This window comes from Seriola aureovittata, chromosome 20 (assembly GCF_021018895.1).
Source record: "Seriola aureovittata isolate HTS-2021-v1 ecotype China chromosome 20, ASM2101889v1, whole genome shotgun sequence".
Classification (NCBI taxonomy): domain Eukaryota; kingdom Metazoa; phylum Chordata; class Actinopteri; order Carangiformes; family Carangidae; genus Seriola; species Seriola aureovittata.
This window is the reverse complement of record NC_079383.1, coordinates 6965533-6983181: the sequence shown is the minus strand read 5'-3', so window position 1 is coordinate 6983181 and position 17649 is coordinate 6965533. Positions and strand designations below refer to the sequence as shown.

General features: G+C 38.7%; 1 protein-coding gene across 2 annotated transcripts in view; it reads left to right on the top strand.

Moving 5' to 3' along the window:
- Positions 1-17649, top strand: part of LOC130161174 (guanine nucleotide exchange factor VAV3) — a 92688-nt gene that overhangs the window by 43347 nt on the left and 31692 nt on the right. For both annotated transcript variants that reach the window (XM_056364229.1, XM_056364230.1), the window contains exons 5-15: positions 310-418; positions 1089-1190; positions 2863-2931; positions 3492-3595; positions 4306-4405; positions 4731-4826; positions 9316-9384; positions 10277-10363; positions 10453-10538; positions 11313-11445; positions 15456-15565. In XM_056364229.1, coding sequence (XP_056220204.1) covers positions 310-418; positions 1089-1190; positions 2863-2931; positions 3492-3595; positions 4306-4405; positions 4731-4826; positions 9316-9384; positions 10277-10363; positions 10453-10538; positions 11313-11445; positions 15456-15565 — 1065 coding nt within the window. The remainder of the gene's footprint in view (positions 1-309; positions 419-1088; positions 1191-2862; positions 2932-3491; positions 3596-4305; positions 4406-4730; positions 4827-9315; positions 9385-10276; positions 10364-10452; positions 10539-11312; positions 11446-15455; positions 15566-17649) is intronic.

Here is a 17649-nt window from a genome sequence, read left to right as displayed (position 1 = left end):
GAGTTGCTAAGGTACAGTAATTGGCTCAGATGTGAGCAGTCAGAACAAGGCCTGTGGCGTTACACATAAAAGTCTTTGCTTGTGTGTGTGTTCCTGAGCCACTTTCACAGCTATGGATTAAATGTTGTCCCTGACTAACAAGATTTGTAGCATAGTATTAAAATCTATGTCAGTCAAACCAGAGGTTTGTGTGTTTTTGTGTGAAGCTTTCGTGTGGTTGTCCTGAAGAGACTCACTGTAAAACTCGTGATCAAACAGTTGTGGGGGGCCATGTAATGTCACTAACGTGTTCTGTCATGTGTGCTGCAGTGAGAACGAGGTGGAGGATGAGGAGGATCTGTACGACTGCGTGTATGATGATGGAGATGGTGGGGAGATCTATGAGGACCTGATGAAGACTGAAGCCATCCCCCCTCCGGTTAGTCCTCTTCTCTGCTCCTTGATACAGGTGTCAACAGTTTGATACCTGAGTTAAAGAAAGTTCAACATTTTGGGAAATTTGCATATTTGCTTTTTTGCAAATCAAGCTTAAATCAAATGTATCAAGCATTTTTCTAAAATGTCAAACTGGCATTTTACTGTGAGTGTATCTGTGCATCAAAGTCATGAAAAAATTCAGTATCAACCTTGATATTCAAAGTATCTGTGACTTTGAACTGCTGATTAAATCTATATATATATATATATATATATATATATATATATATATATATATATATATACTGTATGTTTTTAATAAACTGTTCTTCAATATTTCTTCTCCCTTAATTGCACATTAAATAAATACAGTTCACAAAAATCTTGCTCATATTGAAACCTGCAGATGCTCTGAATTTTTTAACTTAGTAATTCCAGAAGGTAATTATGTTTTTACGCACATTATATCTGCTTTGTTTCATAAAAAGTGATGGTACCTCACAGCTGGTAGACAATCCAACCAGAGTGTGTGAATCTCAGACTTTTTTCAAAGGGTTGTACTGACAACATCTGGTTAACGACTCTACAGTTTGTCAGCCCACAGCGCTGACACATAGTAACAGGAGTGTGTGTGTGTGTGTGTCTGTGTGTGTGTGTGTGTGTGTGTGTAGGCGTTTCACAAGCAGGCGGAGATCGACATCAGGAGCTGCTGTTTAACAGAGATCAAGCAGACAGAGGAGAAATACACTGAGACCCTGGAGTCTATAGAAAAGGTACTGACTGACCTGTGGGACATTTCCTTGTGTGGATGAACCAACAGACTGAGGCTGAATAAGTATTGGAGTTAATGAATCTAATCTTATTCTCATTTATTTCAGTAGATGATTTTTTGTGCTGTTATCAACTGATGTCACATGGGAACATGTGAAAGTGCTGTATGCTGTAATAACAGCACCTGTATTTATCAAACTCGTAAATACTAAAAGTGGTGCTGAGCTATAAGACACATTCATCACCTGACTACATCTGCCATGTTGTTCGTTCTTTAAATTCATTACAGTTCATTCAGTGAAATGTTACTGTGCAAGAAAATTACACAACAACAAATGATGATGATGATGAAGATGAAGATTATTGTTATTATTATTATTATTATTATTATTAACAGACAGCATGGGCGCGTTCTGGTCTGTTTCTGTCAGATCCTTTCATTTCAAAAGTCAGAAAAACAGTTATTTGTGTGGCAGAAGAATAGTATATTTTTCATATTTTTTTCATATTCATTTTTTCCTGTCAACACTAATTATCTCACAACCCTTCAGATTAATTTTAAAGCCCCATAAATTAGTCCCCACCCCTGCTGAATTTGTTTGATCAAGTGGGTCCTCAGCACATATATCTGCAGTGTGAGTGTGGTGTGTTTAGAAGCAGGAATTTTTTTTTAAATGACTACAGTACTAATATCATTACAAAAACTACTCTGAATGAAGTTAGGAACATGATGTGTTTTTTCAGCTAATGACAGAATTAATTGTGTGCCAACAAACAGAGCTGGTTGAAATGATAATCAGTAATGTTACTCATCGCAATAATAACTATGCAGCTAATTTCAGTGTTAGGAAAAATACAAATTACTTAGTCAAAATGTTATTTCCCCTCCATATCTGACAGAGACTAAATTGTTCTTAATTCTCCGAGCTGACGAGAGCCAACAGTCAACTGCAGTTGATCAAAAAGGAAAGAAAAGTTTGATTTCATGCAGTAAAATGATGACAACAGTGGCCTCCTGATCACCTGCAGTATGAGAAACTGTAATCACCAGCTTTTGGGTGTAATGGGAAAAATAATGAGTAGTGTTACAAATCTGGGCTCTCGCAGAGAAATGAGGGGAAGGATGAATTTTTATTTTTGGAATTAGTGTTAGGTGATGAGTGATCTCTGCACTGCTTAGAACAAACTGCACCAAAAGACCAAAACTCTGAGGAAAGCCCCTTTGTCGTGGATGTTTTCCACCTTATCCTGCACTTTTACAGGACTGTGGGAGGCTCGCCGGCTCTTGCCCCCCCCCAGCCACAGCTACTTGTCTTCGCCCTCTTGTGTATGCTCACGTCTGGAAAAAGACCTTGCCTGATTTCCCAGCGGAGTGTCTCAGTAGATGACTTTCGATATGAAGTGGATGGTGGAATTTAGTTTGTGCTTGCCCGATCCTCTGAGATGTAGAGGTGACTATGCGGCAGCAGGTTTCTGAGAGGAAATCATTAAATTGCAAACTCTGAAAATGAGATTATTGTCGTGACCCAGACAGTCCTCCTTGTTTTTGCTGACTGCAGCTCTTTGCAACTAGGCCCCCTATAATATAACGGCCTCTCGCAAAATGACTTTCCCACTCTCACTCCAGAGGGACGAGCCTCATTCTTTTGCATTCTCTCTTTCTTTCCTCTGCAGCACTTTATGACGCCCCTCACCACGTTTTTCTCCACGGTTGAAATGGAGGAGGTGTTTGTGAATATCCCGGTAAGTCACTATCTCATGCTGGAGTAGTAATAATCCAACTTGCCGGTCAACTGGGGGTCACTGTTTGTTTACTGACTGTGAAAAAAAAAATCTATTTTTAATACACAAACTGAAACACAGCTGTTCATACATCTTTAAATGTGCATTCATTTCACTGATTGAGGAAAAAAAACGTTGTCGTTATACTGTATGCTGTCCAGGTTCACCATTAACTAATAATATTTAGTTAATGCTTAGTTTCAGATGAAAGTAGAGCTCGTTTTGAACATCTTTTCATACAAAACAAGACATTTATTATTTTATAGACCAAACAATTAGTGGATTAAAGGAGAGGTTCATATTCTTTCTAGTCTGTCTGAAACAATAGTCAGGTGTGCATATGAACATTAACACAAGTTTATCTTTGACATTAAAAGATCACTTCCTAAAGGACATAGTCTCTTTATGAGTAGAATTTAGAAGTAATTTCTAAACTTAAGATGAAGCTTTTTTAATTAATTTCCTCTGTTAGTATGAGCACCTGAATGAAATAGTAATGCTTGTTTGCTGATGTGTTTCAGGAGCTGGTTAAAGTTCACAAATGTTTACTACTGGAAATCCAAGACTCAGTCCATCACAGAAGTGCCCAGAACCTTTACCAGATCTTCATCACTTTCAAAGAGAGGTGCAGTATTCACTTCATAACCTCTCCTTCTTTTCTGTTTATTCTCTTCCGCTATAACCGTGACCCCCTGAAACAGGCCTACATACACTTACTTGTCTTTGCTCAAACTCTATTGATCGGCTTCAGACTGTGTAGAACTCAGCTGCTAGGCTTTTACCCAGGACGAGAGGCGTGACCACTTCACTCCTGTTTCAGCTTCTTTACACTTTCTCTCAGTATGTCTTAGAAAGGATTTTAAGATCGTATTGATCACTCTTAAGACTCTTCACTGCCTTTCTCCCAGTTCCAGCGCCAAACCTTTTAGTGCCATATGAGCCAGTGCGTAGTCTGAGATCCTCAGGCAGAGGTCTTTTATCTGGAGACCCGGCTGAAAACTAAAGGGGACAGAGTGTTTGCAGTGTTTGCAGGAAATCAGGCTGGCCGAGTCAATGACATCTGTTAAATCCCTTCTTAAAACATTCTTTTATTGGAGAGCTTAGCCTGACTATTTGAGTTTTTACTTTATGTAATTTGTCTTTGTATTCATTTTAAATCCTGATTTTGGTTTATTTTACTGCCTGTTGTTGCTCTAATTTGAGTTTTGAAAATTGTACAAGGCTGGCGGGGATTTTGTGATGTCATGTTCATGTTAAGAATAATACAATATAATGCAATGTTCAGCTAAATTGTTCACAATTTGCTGTTTGCTATGTTCAATGTGTCTGTTCCAGGTTATTGATCTATGGGAAATACTGCAGCCATGTGGAGACAGCCATCGCCACTCTGGATAACATCAGCAAAGACAGAGAGGACGTACGCATGAAGCTAGAGGTACAAGCTTCATTTTTGTTAGTTAGAAATTATCAATAAATTATAATTCACTGCAACAATGACAAGTGCTCATTTCTCAACATCTCAGAGTGGTCAGAGAACGCCCTCAGGTGGTGACCTGTGGCAATGCAGATGATGTAAAGTTTCCAATGAAGCTTTAGTAGTTTGCTCCTTCATAGTCCTGTCAGCCCTGAAAAAACAGCTCTGAGTCTTTAAGGAGAAACTGGACAAATGCTGTCACTGACTGAATTTCTTCATGAGTATATATACCTATATAATTTAAAAGATAATCTATTGATTTGCTGTATTTGCTATATCTGTACAGGAATGTTCAAAGAGAGCCAACTATGGCAAGTTCACACTAAGAGATCTGCTGGTGGTTCCTATGCAGCGAGTCTTGAAGTACCACCTTCTCCTGCAGGTAAAGTGCTCTAATATTTTCATCTCTCTTACATCTTTTTGCTGTATTTATGTGAATAAAGAGCAAAACATCATGTTTTTTCAAGTTTGAACAGCGCTACAGTAATATTAATACTAGATTTTAAATTTACAAAATGAAAAATCACGCTTTCGACTGTTTGTGCTATAAAAAAAAGGCTACTTTGCATGTAGGGTAAGGACAGTTTGATACAAGATGCATAGGAAGTCAGTCAATCAAACAGCACTCCTGGAGCCTCATGTACAAAGCCTTGCGTTGACTTTATACTGAAACATTGCATACGCACAAAGCTGGGAAGCTGCACATGCACCAAAAAATTCAGATGTATGAAACCGAAATAATTACAGAAAACAAACGAAGTGGGAGAGTGTGGCGGAGGGTGTTAATGTAGTTGGATCCTGACATGTTTTGCACCAGAATGGGGTATTCTTCTTGTGCATTATGCACGTTCTCTTGATTGAAAAGTATTTGGTTTATTTCACATGCTACTTACATCCACCATACACTATTTTTGACACACTCTACACATAAGTTCATTAATGGAAGTAAATAACAAGGGCTTGTCAGAAAGCATGGATTCTCTTATTTAAGAGGAAAACAGAAAACAGTAAGTCTGTAGCTCAAACCACTGAGGAGTAATGACTCTCTAAAGACAATGTGATATTTTGGGGCATATGCGCTCAGGGGAGTTGATTTTAAATTAATTTAACATTAATTACTTATTAAGAAAACACTCATCTTGCACCCTGTCAACTTGTAGCCTGTTCCCAACCATGTGGTTTGTTAGAATAAATGACTCATGGGTTGATCCAGGCCACAATTTTAGTAAGTTGGATTTGTGGATCACGTATTTGCACAAATTCATCCTCTGATGGTGCCTTAATAGCAATGTGTGTGCAGTCGATCGCTCCACTTCAGGTTCTTGGTGAAAACATAAACATATGGCGGTGTCTTTTCTATTGTCTACTCTATATAAATGACCTCTACCCGCCATCACTGCATCTTAGTACAAAACCTTCGATGGAAAGTATCTGAGTATTATTGCTCAAGCACATACGTGATACTATGTTTAATCAATGAATAAAATATGATGCTGATATAGATTAAACTACCCAATAGGATATAAAGTAGTTCAAATCAGCTACACATCGATCAGCTTCAACACTGAAAAGTCGCTTACATGTTAATGCAATATTTATCCAATATTCCAACATATACATAATAATAAATCACATATAACAAGGGGTGATTCAGCATAATGAGTACTTTTAGTTTTGATATTTTAAGTATATTTTGCTGATAATACTGCACTGTACTACTGTACTGTGGTATTACTTCTTTTAGGATCTCAGTGCTTCTTCCACCACTATGCATAACCAGCTGTGTAATATGTTGTCTCTGCTGATCTATCACCATATATTTCCACAAAAAGTCATCTGTTTGTGATGTCAGTTACTGTCATTGTAAATGATGAAAGCCGGACACAAACCAAAACTTAAAAGTCTTCACTGTCTTTGTAGATGACTGTCAGTAAGTGACAGAGCCCCATCAGGGAGTTTTTGGTTCATTAAAGGCTCCATCATTGCCAGACAGACTTCATGAGTGAGATGACTTCCTGTCACTGCCCCAGACCTGCAGCGGAGGCGCTGTTGTCCATGTTTCAGTCCTCCCTCTGCCTTTGTCCTTCAGGCTCTGAAGCTCCTCTCGTTTATTTCTGTCGCTTCTTTATGAATGTCAGTCTGAAATGACCCACACATAATTGTCATCTGATCGACACAATCAGGGGGGAGGAGAAAGAAAATAGATAAAGTGAAGTGGGGACTGAAAGAGAGAGAGAGAGACAGATGGAGAGGTGAAGTATTTTTGAGAGTGTAGAGCTGCACTGAGGCTGCTGAAACAAAGTGAGGGAGAAGTTACTCATGTGTCTCTTTGTGTCACATTTTAATGGTCTATGTGATAAATCTAGAATCAGCTACATTTAAAATTCTCTGATTTTAGATTTGTGATGTATTCATGATTTCAATTTGAATTTAAAATTGTTGTTAAATAGAACAAGTATGCTCAATTTAACTAAAGCTACCTTAAGTAAATGATGCGTTTGTATGTGTGTGTCGTCACACACACACACACACAGACACAGACACAGACACACACAGACACACTCCTGTTACTATGTAACACTCATCTCGCAGGAAGTAACATGTTGAAGGTGGTGTTTGTACAGTTCAGTAATTTGTGTGTGTGTGTGTGTGTGTGTGTGTGTGTGTGTGTGTGTGTGTGTGTGTGATAAGTGGGTGCGGAAATGACAGGAACACAACTGCCTCTATTTTATTTTATTTTCCACCAATGAGTGCAGGGTGGTGTGATTCAGGAGGTCTTAATTTGGAAGAAAAGAAGCCAAAAAAAAAATTAAAATGGTAATTTCAAGCAGGTGTCAAATACTTAATTAAATGTGATTCATTTGTTGAGTTCACAAGTTCAGATGAGAAAAAAAACATACCCTATTCAAGTTGCTCAGATTCAGATGGGTCATTTTTGTATCTAAAAACATAAGATAAAAAATACAAAACTGAATCATTACAAGCTGAATTTGTGAAAAGCATTAAAATGTTATGTGAAATTTCACAACTTGAAATTATCCTCTGGAAATTTTAAAAAGTGGGATTAAAACCACTCACATTCACATACCGTAGATGGTTTTCAAAGTAAATTTCATTTCTGCAGGTTCAATGATAGAGAGTAGTATTGGGTAGTTTTTAAATTTTCAGTTGGTTTTAAAATCAAAATGAATAAGGCCTTTCTTTACTTCCATAGATTTACACCTGTTTGTGAGGCACAACTTTGGTTTGCGGCAGAGCGTTTGCTGTATATTTTATCTGTGAATTTTAATGAATGAGGGATGCATGTCCACAGCAGGTTTAATAGAACAATATGCCTTGATGTAGAAGCCATGTGTGTTGTGGTCTTTCATTTACAGTTTCACAGCATTTGCTTGCTTTGTTAAGGCAGATGAGGCAAGGCAAATGAGCTGATTGTGACAGAGTCTTCCATAAAAAGGCTTAAATTAGGCTCTCTGAAAGCCTCTGATCCTACCCCCTAATGTTTGCATTAAACACAAATGTCCCACCAAAAGAAAGAAAGTGTAAAAACAAAGAGATTCTGTTGTGTCAACATGCGCCGAGATCCTTGCAGAACAGCCGGGTAATAGCTAGCTGCACTGAATAAAGCATCTGCAGGGTTACATTCCCACATGGTGACAGCCAGACTCCGTACGACTAATGTCTTGTCATTTTCTCTCGCTCCCCGAGAACCTCTCTCTTGCCGTTTCTTTCTTTGCGTCTTTTTTTGTCATCAATCTTTCTCCCTCTTTCTTCCTCACTGCCGCTCATCATTTCTCTTCCCTCCCTGAACCCACAGCAACACGTTTCCCTCGACGAGTCAATCGTGTATGGCCCAGCTATCAGCGTGACCACTCCCTTCCTCTGTATCTCTGTGGATGTGTGGGGGTGGGAGCGAGGCTGGAAAAATAGGACTCTGTCGTCTTGCAAGTGATAATAATGCCCAGGTTGAGCTTGACTGACACCAGGGATTTGAGTAGTGCCAAGCAGACATATATATCTCCCTTAGCGCCTCAGTGTGTATGTGTGTATATTGGACTCTGTGTTTGTGTGTACGTGTATGGGTCTGGGTTGTTTGTATGGACCTGTATGAAGGACATGCATGGCATCCTTCCTTATCCTCCAGTGCTGAGGTCTAGATGTCTTGTTTACGCTGCAGCCAGATATTGGCAAGCAATTTCAGATACACATGCGCACACACACACCTGCAATAGATGAGTGCGCAAACACACCCACACACAACACAACAAACACAATATCTGATTTACTTCAGGACAGGATTCGTTTCGTAGTCACCTTCTTTCATTTCATATCTTGAGCCACAGCTTTATGTTTTCATGTGTGTGGGATGTGGACTTACTGTATGTTGGAGCAGGGTAACAATGCTCATGCATGTTGTTTGTCTGTGATTGACAGATAGCCTTCTATTCATCTATACATACTGTCACTGTCTATATGCAACTAGTTTGGAACAGCATGTTTTGAAGGACATATAATGTCATTGTGTTGGGTTTTTTTATGTAATGAGGAAATGTTCACTTACATATTTGCCAATTACAAATACGTTGATCAGTAAAATGTTCACAATGTGTTTATTTTCCACTAGTATATCTGATTTTGCAGTACAAAATCCACTTGTAGTGACTCGAGAATTATTAAACTGTTTTATGGTTCTGTTTAGACTCTTGGTTAAGGTCAGGGCACGATCCTGCTCTGGTTTGATACAGTACTACTCCTTAAACTATATAAAATACTAAAAACATTAAAACATAAAACATGTGCAGCTCAGTATGAAAGAAGTGTTACCTTAGGAAACGCTTATATTTTGTGTGTGATTTGGTTCTGTCCAATAGGAGCTGGTGAAACACACTCATGATGTCACAGACAAGAGCAATCTGCGGATGGCTCTGGACGCCATGAAGGTACATTTTATATCAACCAACAATGTAACCTTTATATACGTCTTGTGTGTATCCCAGCAGATATTTCCAAAGGCACTGGAGCAGTGGGATAATGCAGATGGTTTACTAATGTGTAAATTTCCCAGTATCTGCAACAACAGAGCTTCATTGTCCTTTCTCTTCAAAAAGTGAAGCAGCTGAGGGACATTTGGGAAAACAGAGATCCAATAAAAAAACAAACAAAAAAAAAAAAAAAAAATGGAGACAATCTTTTATTTATCTGCAGTTTATTATAAACCATGACAGTCAGAATCATTAACATTTGTGTCATTTTCACCAGAGTCCAACTGATATATTGGTTGGCCGATTTTATTGGACAGTATTGGCCTATCACAGATATATCAGTATCGTTGTATATATCCTCCGATATGTGCTGAAGTGAATACTTTTATTAAGAAGCTACATATAAATAAATGAATCTTCCACTGAATGCAGCATATATATATATATATATATATATATATATATATATAACTCTGAAAGGCTTTTCAGTTGAAAGCTGAGAGCCTTGTTTTTAGTCAAGTTGGGTTTTTATTTCACTGTAGCCCCATATGATATACAGTTGGAATATGCATGCGCACATCAGCAATGGTTAAAACCTTTGCATGTAAAGGAAAAAAGCAGAAATTGTACTACTAAGTAATACAGGGGTTCCTCTCTGTGGACAGCTGAGGAAATCATAGTGCACGTGGTAGGTAAAAAAAGAAATGAAAGAAAAGTACTTGCTGCTGCACTTAAGCATGTAATAAACAAAGTAATTTATAGCAATTCAAAGCTTCTGAAGGTAAATATGTGTTTATCTAAATGGAATTACACTAAAAGGAAAGACTGTGTTTTTGGGATGTGTTTACAGGACTTGGCTCAGTATGTTAACGAAGTGAAGCGAGACAATGAGACGTTGAGAGAAATAGATCAATATCAAAGATCCATCGAAAACCTGGTAAGCCACACCAGTCTTCCAGATAATGACTTCGCAAATGTTTTTTATCGCTGTGAGATCACCGTCTTTCATTTTCTCCTTTTCTGCAGAATCAGTCGCTGAGTAACTACGGGAGACCCAAAGGTGACGGGGAGGTACGGGTGGCCTCGGTAGACAAACGAGCTAAACAGGACAGGTGAGATGTCAGGATGACACGCTGGTCGACTAAATGACTGAGTGACTGATGGCAGTTTAACTTGAATCAGGTGCTGTGCTTGGAAAACTACTCGCGTGTGTGTCACTTCAGGCCAAAGTGTGTTGTGAATTACATCACAATCAGTCAGCTGATGTCCTTGTTGTGAAGGATGTCCAGAATAACAACCAGCCAGTTGTACATTTTGTAGCAATTTTTGTTATCTCACTGATAAATTAAACTACATTTGCAAACATTTTTGTGTGTCAGGTACAAGTTTATCTTTCTGAAGCTGCACTGCAACTTTTTCATCAGAGAAAAAAATGCATTGTTAGTCTCATCCTTCTTGTCTAGGATTTTGTTGGCCGTACACTTGTCACCCACCTTGATGAGCTGTCGACTGTATCTTAAAACAGCTGCCTTTAGCTTGAGGCAAATATCTGTGAAGCTGGCACTGGAACTGGAGAAGCAGAGTTTTCTGACACACAGAATAAGACTAAAAATGTCCTAAACCTTGTTAAAAGTCCAGTGTCAGGTAACAAGGGTTTTAAATTATGACCACACAGAGTTCCAGACAAAAACTGGCTCATGTTATATAATGATGATAATATAATAATCAGTTTTATAGCCATTACTGTATCAGAACAAATGCATATCGCAACCTTAAGTTTTAGAGGATGCATCTAAAACAATGTTAGTGACACAGTGATTTCCAGAGTAACATGGTGCATCATGTTTTCTTTCAATGACTTTGACATTATGTGGTTGGAACCGCAGGCACATCTTCCTGTTCGATGCTGCAGTGATCGTTTGTAAGCGGCGGGGAGACAACTACGAGATGAAAGAAGTGATTGACCTGCACCTCTTCAAGGTCACCAACAACCCCACGTCGGACAAGGAGAATCGAAAGGTCTGCACACACACAGACACACACACACACACACACACACACACACACACAGATAGAACTGTTATTGCAACATAACTGTCGCTGTTTTTAGACTGGGTTTAATCTGATGGTCTGTTGCCTGAGTGCACACTTACAGTTATACATTTGGGAAGAAACAGTGGTTCAACCTCTGTAAAGCTACCAAATAGATTACGACTGCAACTTACATTTATTTTCATTATCAATTATTCTGCCAATTATTTACTTGATCAATTTATTTGTCATTTTGTCTATAAAATACTTTAAAAATAGGAAAATGCCTGTTATAATTTCCTACAACCCAAATAGCTAATTTTATTCAACCAACAGCCCAAAACACAAAGATATTTAGTTTGCCATCATATATTGCACATTGTATTATTGTGTGGTTTGAAAATTTTTACAAAATGCATATTATAATTTCCCAAAGCCCAAGATGACAAAATGAAATTGCTTGTTTTGTCCAAAACCAAAAGATTTTATGTTTAAAGAAAACCACATAATTTGTGGATCTGGAACCAGTGAATTCTTCACATTTTTGCTTAAAAAAGAAAATTAATCATATACCAAAATAGCTGCAAATTAATTTTCTTTTGATGAATTTACTAATTGCTTCAGCGCTACAATTTGCTTTTTTCCCTGCAGACATTTTGACTTTAAAGAACAAGTGTAACTAACAACTTTAATGATGGCTGTTTCCTGGGTAACTCAGAAGCTTCACAGATGTTGCTCTGTCTGTTATATTAAGCTACATCAGTGAAGGGACCTGGAACTGGCAGCTCTGCAGCCATTATCAGTAATTCTTGTCGGTTACACCTGGTCTTTACAGGTCAAAGTGACCACTGTAGGAAAGCTTTACTCTTAAAGAGATTGTTAGCAGTGTTTCCTGCACACAGAGTCGGTATATATATAGTCTAGAAAGTCAGATTATTGAAAGTCAATATAGTAGAACATCTCCGTCTGGATCCTCCCAGACTGCACATGAGTAGGTCTCCCAGGTGAAATATTGGCACAGTCATTTTGGTTTTTTGGCAGCAGCACATTTCTTTGTGAACATTGTGAACAACCCAATTCCAATTGTGGCATGACCACAGTGATGATGTTTTAACTCAGACAGGCAAAAACAAAAGCTTCAATTAAACCAAGCTGAAAAGGAACCAAACTGCCAGTCTCGGACACAGACAGTATATCACTCACATTTGCACAAAATATTGAAACACATTTTTCTGTCTTTGTCCATTTCAACAATGAAAACATTGGCCTTCAATTTTAATCAACTGAACAAAAAATATTATTGTTGCATTAATTCTAAAATTGTTTATTTTTATAGTCAACACCTCTACATTATCTCAGCTGAGAGGAAACAGATTCACTCCTCTAATTTTATTGTTCTTACTTACATCACTGATGCTTTGATTTCACAGTTTGAGTCAGTTCACTTACTGAAAAAGAAAATATGTCTTCAACAGTTAACTTTTAATTTTATGGTGTGTTAACACCACTATCAAAAAGCAATAACCAACTTCAGGCTGTGATTGGCAGCATCTTTAACAGCTAAAACAGCTTTTGATGACATTTAATTTCACCCAGGGCTCTTTGCTGTGTGGAGTCCATCCTAATAGGATTAGAATGGTGTAGCGAGCAGGGTCTGCTTTATCACATACAGCATGTCAAAGTGATGAAATAATAATAAATAATATACAGTATATGATAAAGTGATAACAGAACTTACTCATTAACATGCTGTGAAATCAAAACAACAAAACAAGCATCTCATATATCATCCAATCAGCTATAATGGTGGGAAGTTTTGCACTGTTGCATTCATTATTGCCTCTTTATGACTGACTCAGCAAACCTCAGAAACCATGTTGGACTCCTGACAAACCAATTAACAGCACTACTTCAGCATAATGAGCAGCCATAACAATCTGTCATAACTGCAGTGTCATAAAATTAAAGAGAAAAATTGATTTGACTTGCTTTATTTTATAAACATCTGTACTAACCTCTACGTCCCACTGCTGCCTTTGTGCTCTGCATCCTCTCATGTGCTGCTATAATGAACTAGGTGCAAAACTTTTCTGGCTCACAACACAAACAACAAAGTAATCAACAGAAAAGAGTCTTAAATAATTTGGTGCATTCTTGTTCTAGCACATGTTTTACGTTGTCTTGTTCATTTACCAGCATCGTACTGAAACAGTGGCAGACTAGAACAGTCTGCCTCCTCCCAGATGGTGTTATCATTAAACCTTGTGTTGGGCCTGATGACACACACACACACACACACACACACACACACACACACATACATACACACACAGAGGCGCACACAAACACACACACAGTGAATACTAAGTGCCAAGTGGTGAAAATATTGCCAATCATAATGAGGAATGATACCTAAGGCGTGCCAGGAAACAATGATCTGGGTAATAATGATGTTGTAAATAGCAGACATTAGTAGGCTTAGACCCATATGGGCTGTTAGAGTTATTTTTTTTAACATTGCTGTCAAATCACCACCACTCTCCTCTGACATGATAGATATGATGCAGTTTGTTTGATGACATATTTATTATGGAAATGCCAAAGATTACAATGGCTGTCTGAAGGCAGCAGCAATACAAGGAAGTAATGTGATCACATTTACATGCAAGTCACCTGGAGGAAAAAAACAAATCGTTTCTAAAGTGATGGACACATCCATGCAGCAGTAAGAAGCTTTTGTCTGACTGGTGTCATTATACTGAAGCCAGTTTCATGCTGTAGCTGTTTGAGCCTTTGCAACAGAGCCTTTTTGCTGTTTCCAGCTAAAAGAAAAGCATTAAAAAGATAATCTACAAAATCTGCACAACACCAGACTGCAGATGCACAATGTTAGTGACTACCTAGAGAACATGTGGAACATTTAGCAATTGAACAACCAGATATTTCCTTCAGGAGTTGGTAGAGATGAAAAGCAGAGCTTAAAGACCGGGAACATTGGCCAGAGCCACAGCCCCAAGTGAATGATAATGTTGCTCAGTGTCTGTTCGATGTGTAAATAAGTAGCTGTATGCTAACAAGCTCACCATCATTAACTTAAAAGGTGATAATATGTGATGTGTTCACAGATTGTTTCAACTTTTCCCAAGTAGCCAAAAATCCAGTTATTGAAGACTTCATGTTGATAATTTTTCTGAAATAACCCAGGTTCCCACATGGTGAAAGACGTATAAAACTGTATTTTTGGAAGATCAGCAAATAAATATGTTACATTATCGCTCTGAATTTGTGATCCTTCTAAATTCTAGAGATAATCTAGGCAAGAAAGACCTGAACTGACAGAAACAAAGACAAACACTTCCTCCCTGTGTACAAATTGGTAGCTAGACGATATCTTTGCTAAGCGTAAGCCTCTGTGTCCACTGGGAATGCCTCTGTGGAGTGCTGCTCTCCTTTTCTCTTTTCTCTCAGTGGAAAAGATGAGCTGCTCTGCTTCCCTGACAGCACCGTGAGCTTGGCATGTTTTCAGCCTTCAGAGCTGAGTGCTAGAAGTTTAAAACCACAACTAGGGGCCATAAAAAGTACGTCTCACTAGCATCTGTTTGATACAGGGGCTAATATACTAATATTTAGGCTTTGAAGTGGGTGATGGTGGGTGATTACAAGCCCACTCACTCCTTGGGTCTGTGCATGCTGTCAGATGCCCAGCAGTTCGATGGCACAGCTACCTCACACTCGTTTCCTCTTCTCCTTCATGCTCTTCCTCTCTGTTTTGTCTCTGTCTGTCAGTTCTGCCGCCCTCCAACCCTTCAGCCTTTGTGTTTACACTCCCTGAGGCGTCCCTCTTTCATTTTGCATCTCTTTGTCTCCATCTGTCTCTCTGCATCCTGTTTCGCTCAGCTCCTTCCACCTCCTGCTCCGTTTGTCGTCACTCGGTTTGTTTATTCACTGTTGTTGTACTTTCTGTTTCAAACGTGTGTGTTTTTTTTTTCCTGTTGCAGTGGTCCTATGGATTCTACCTCACTCACAACCAGGGACAGAGTGGCTTTGAATTCTTCTTCAAGACCAAAGAGTTGAAAAAGAAGTGGCTGGAGCAGTTTGGCATGGCCATGTGAGTGTGTGTTTTCTGTGTATGTGTGTGTCTGTTCTTGTGCGACAGTGTGATAAGAGTGTGTGCCTCTTTCTGTCAGCTACATTTTGTCACAGCATCAAAACGTGACACATGAACACCTGTTCTTCAGGTCGGGCCACATGATGATTTATGACATACGACACCGTGACGCAAAGATGAGCAGATAAAGAGATGCACTAACTTTAACATGGAAAAATGCACATTGAAACATATATACTGTACATGTATATATATATATATATATATATATATATATATTTATATATATATTTATAAACTTTCAAACTCACACATGAGGAGGTAAAATTTCAAGTGTACAGAATCCAGTACTTTATACACAGAAGACACCTGGTTACATTTAATTTAAGTATCAGATGTGTGCATTTAATGTGAATCACCCAGTCATCATCGTGAACTGGATCCAAATTCACCTCAGGTGACAAATTAGTGCCAAGAGTGACAAATGGAATGTTCGTATTTTGTAGAGCAAACAGTGACTGATCATCCCTCCGTTACACTACAGACCTTACTGCCTCTGACAGCACATAGCTTCATAGGGCAAAGTTTCATTTGTGTAGAACTATAGAAGCAGATATAGTTGGATATCAAACTATAGCTACTGAAGTCAAAAACACAATTTGTAGGAAATAGGAGAAAAGTGTATAAACAATGAATGGGTATAAGATACAGTATGTGGACAGTTAGGTGAACAGTAGGGGGCAGGAGTTAGGCAGGACTCTTCTCCATCGCAAAGCATGAAATAAAGCTGCAATTCGAATCACTTTATTAATACAGACCAAGCAGAGCTCATGAATCTGAGGGAGAGAGACACAGGCAGCTTGTACAATAATGACAATGTTTCCACTACATACATTGAGTGTCGCTACTGAAATTTCACATGGTTCATTAATATTCACGATATAGTGGACTTTCTGCACTGTGTGCAGTTGACTGGGGCTGGTGTGGAATGAAGGTGACCCTACCACACACCCACTCACACATACATGCACTCACAGGGACACCACCGTTTTGGAGTCCAGTAGAGTTTCCTGAGTGCGTGTGCAGCAGCTGCACAATTCATTTGGGAGAAGCGGCATGCGGCAACAAGGCGGACCTCCCTACCTCTGCTAACAGGAAATCTTTTACTTCACTAACATCTTTGGAGTAGGCAGTAGAAATATAACAGAAGGACCTGAACTGAGTTAAACAAAGTGAATGTTTCCAAATGTCCATGGTCAATAGACTGTTACAAGCCGAGCTACATGGTTACCAGTCCAGCCTGTCCCTATTCTGTATACCTGACCACGTGTACCTGCACATTTAACATTAATTAGATTGGGATCTAATTAAACAGACACTACCTAACCTTGTGCAAACATTGCACCTTTGTTAGTCCGGCACCCCGTTTGATCAGGATAGGAATAAAATTTGTTTGTTTGTGCACCTTGTGCATACAAAATACACATCTGTGCTCAAAACATTTTTGAAAAATTAAATATTGAAGGCTTAGGCATAGACCTGTTGTGTCAGTACCTCATTAATGCCCAGATGACTCTGAAGCGGTCTCATTCATCTGTACAGAAAAAACAAACATCTGTGCTTCATTATTTCTCGAGTTATCACGGGTTATTTATCTGACGTGTGAACCTTCGGGAAGTGTAAAATAATAAGCCTGCAGACTGGAGGTGTGGAGTTTAAAATATGTGTGCATTAACCCAGGCGCATCAGGGTCTAATAAAAGATACAATTTGCATCATGGAAAATGTAGGATACAGTTGCGTGACCCATGCAAGGGACTAAAAGTTAGGATTTCTTCCCCTCTGCTGGTTGGTTTCTGACCAGTATTTTTTAAATGTCTCTCAGCTCTTCCAAAGTTTGAAAATTCAATACTAAATTGCTGGGTTAATCCTTTAATGTGAAACCCAGGGTCATTGTAATAGGGAAATAGTGGAACTAAGGTACCAGTGCCCCAGCATAGGGAGGGCCCTCTCAAAGCCTGTAATTAAAAGAGTGTTTATATCTGTAATTTTTCCTTCTTACTGTTAATTAGGATGGACAAAAAT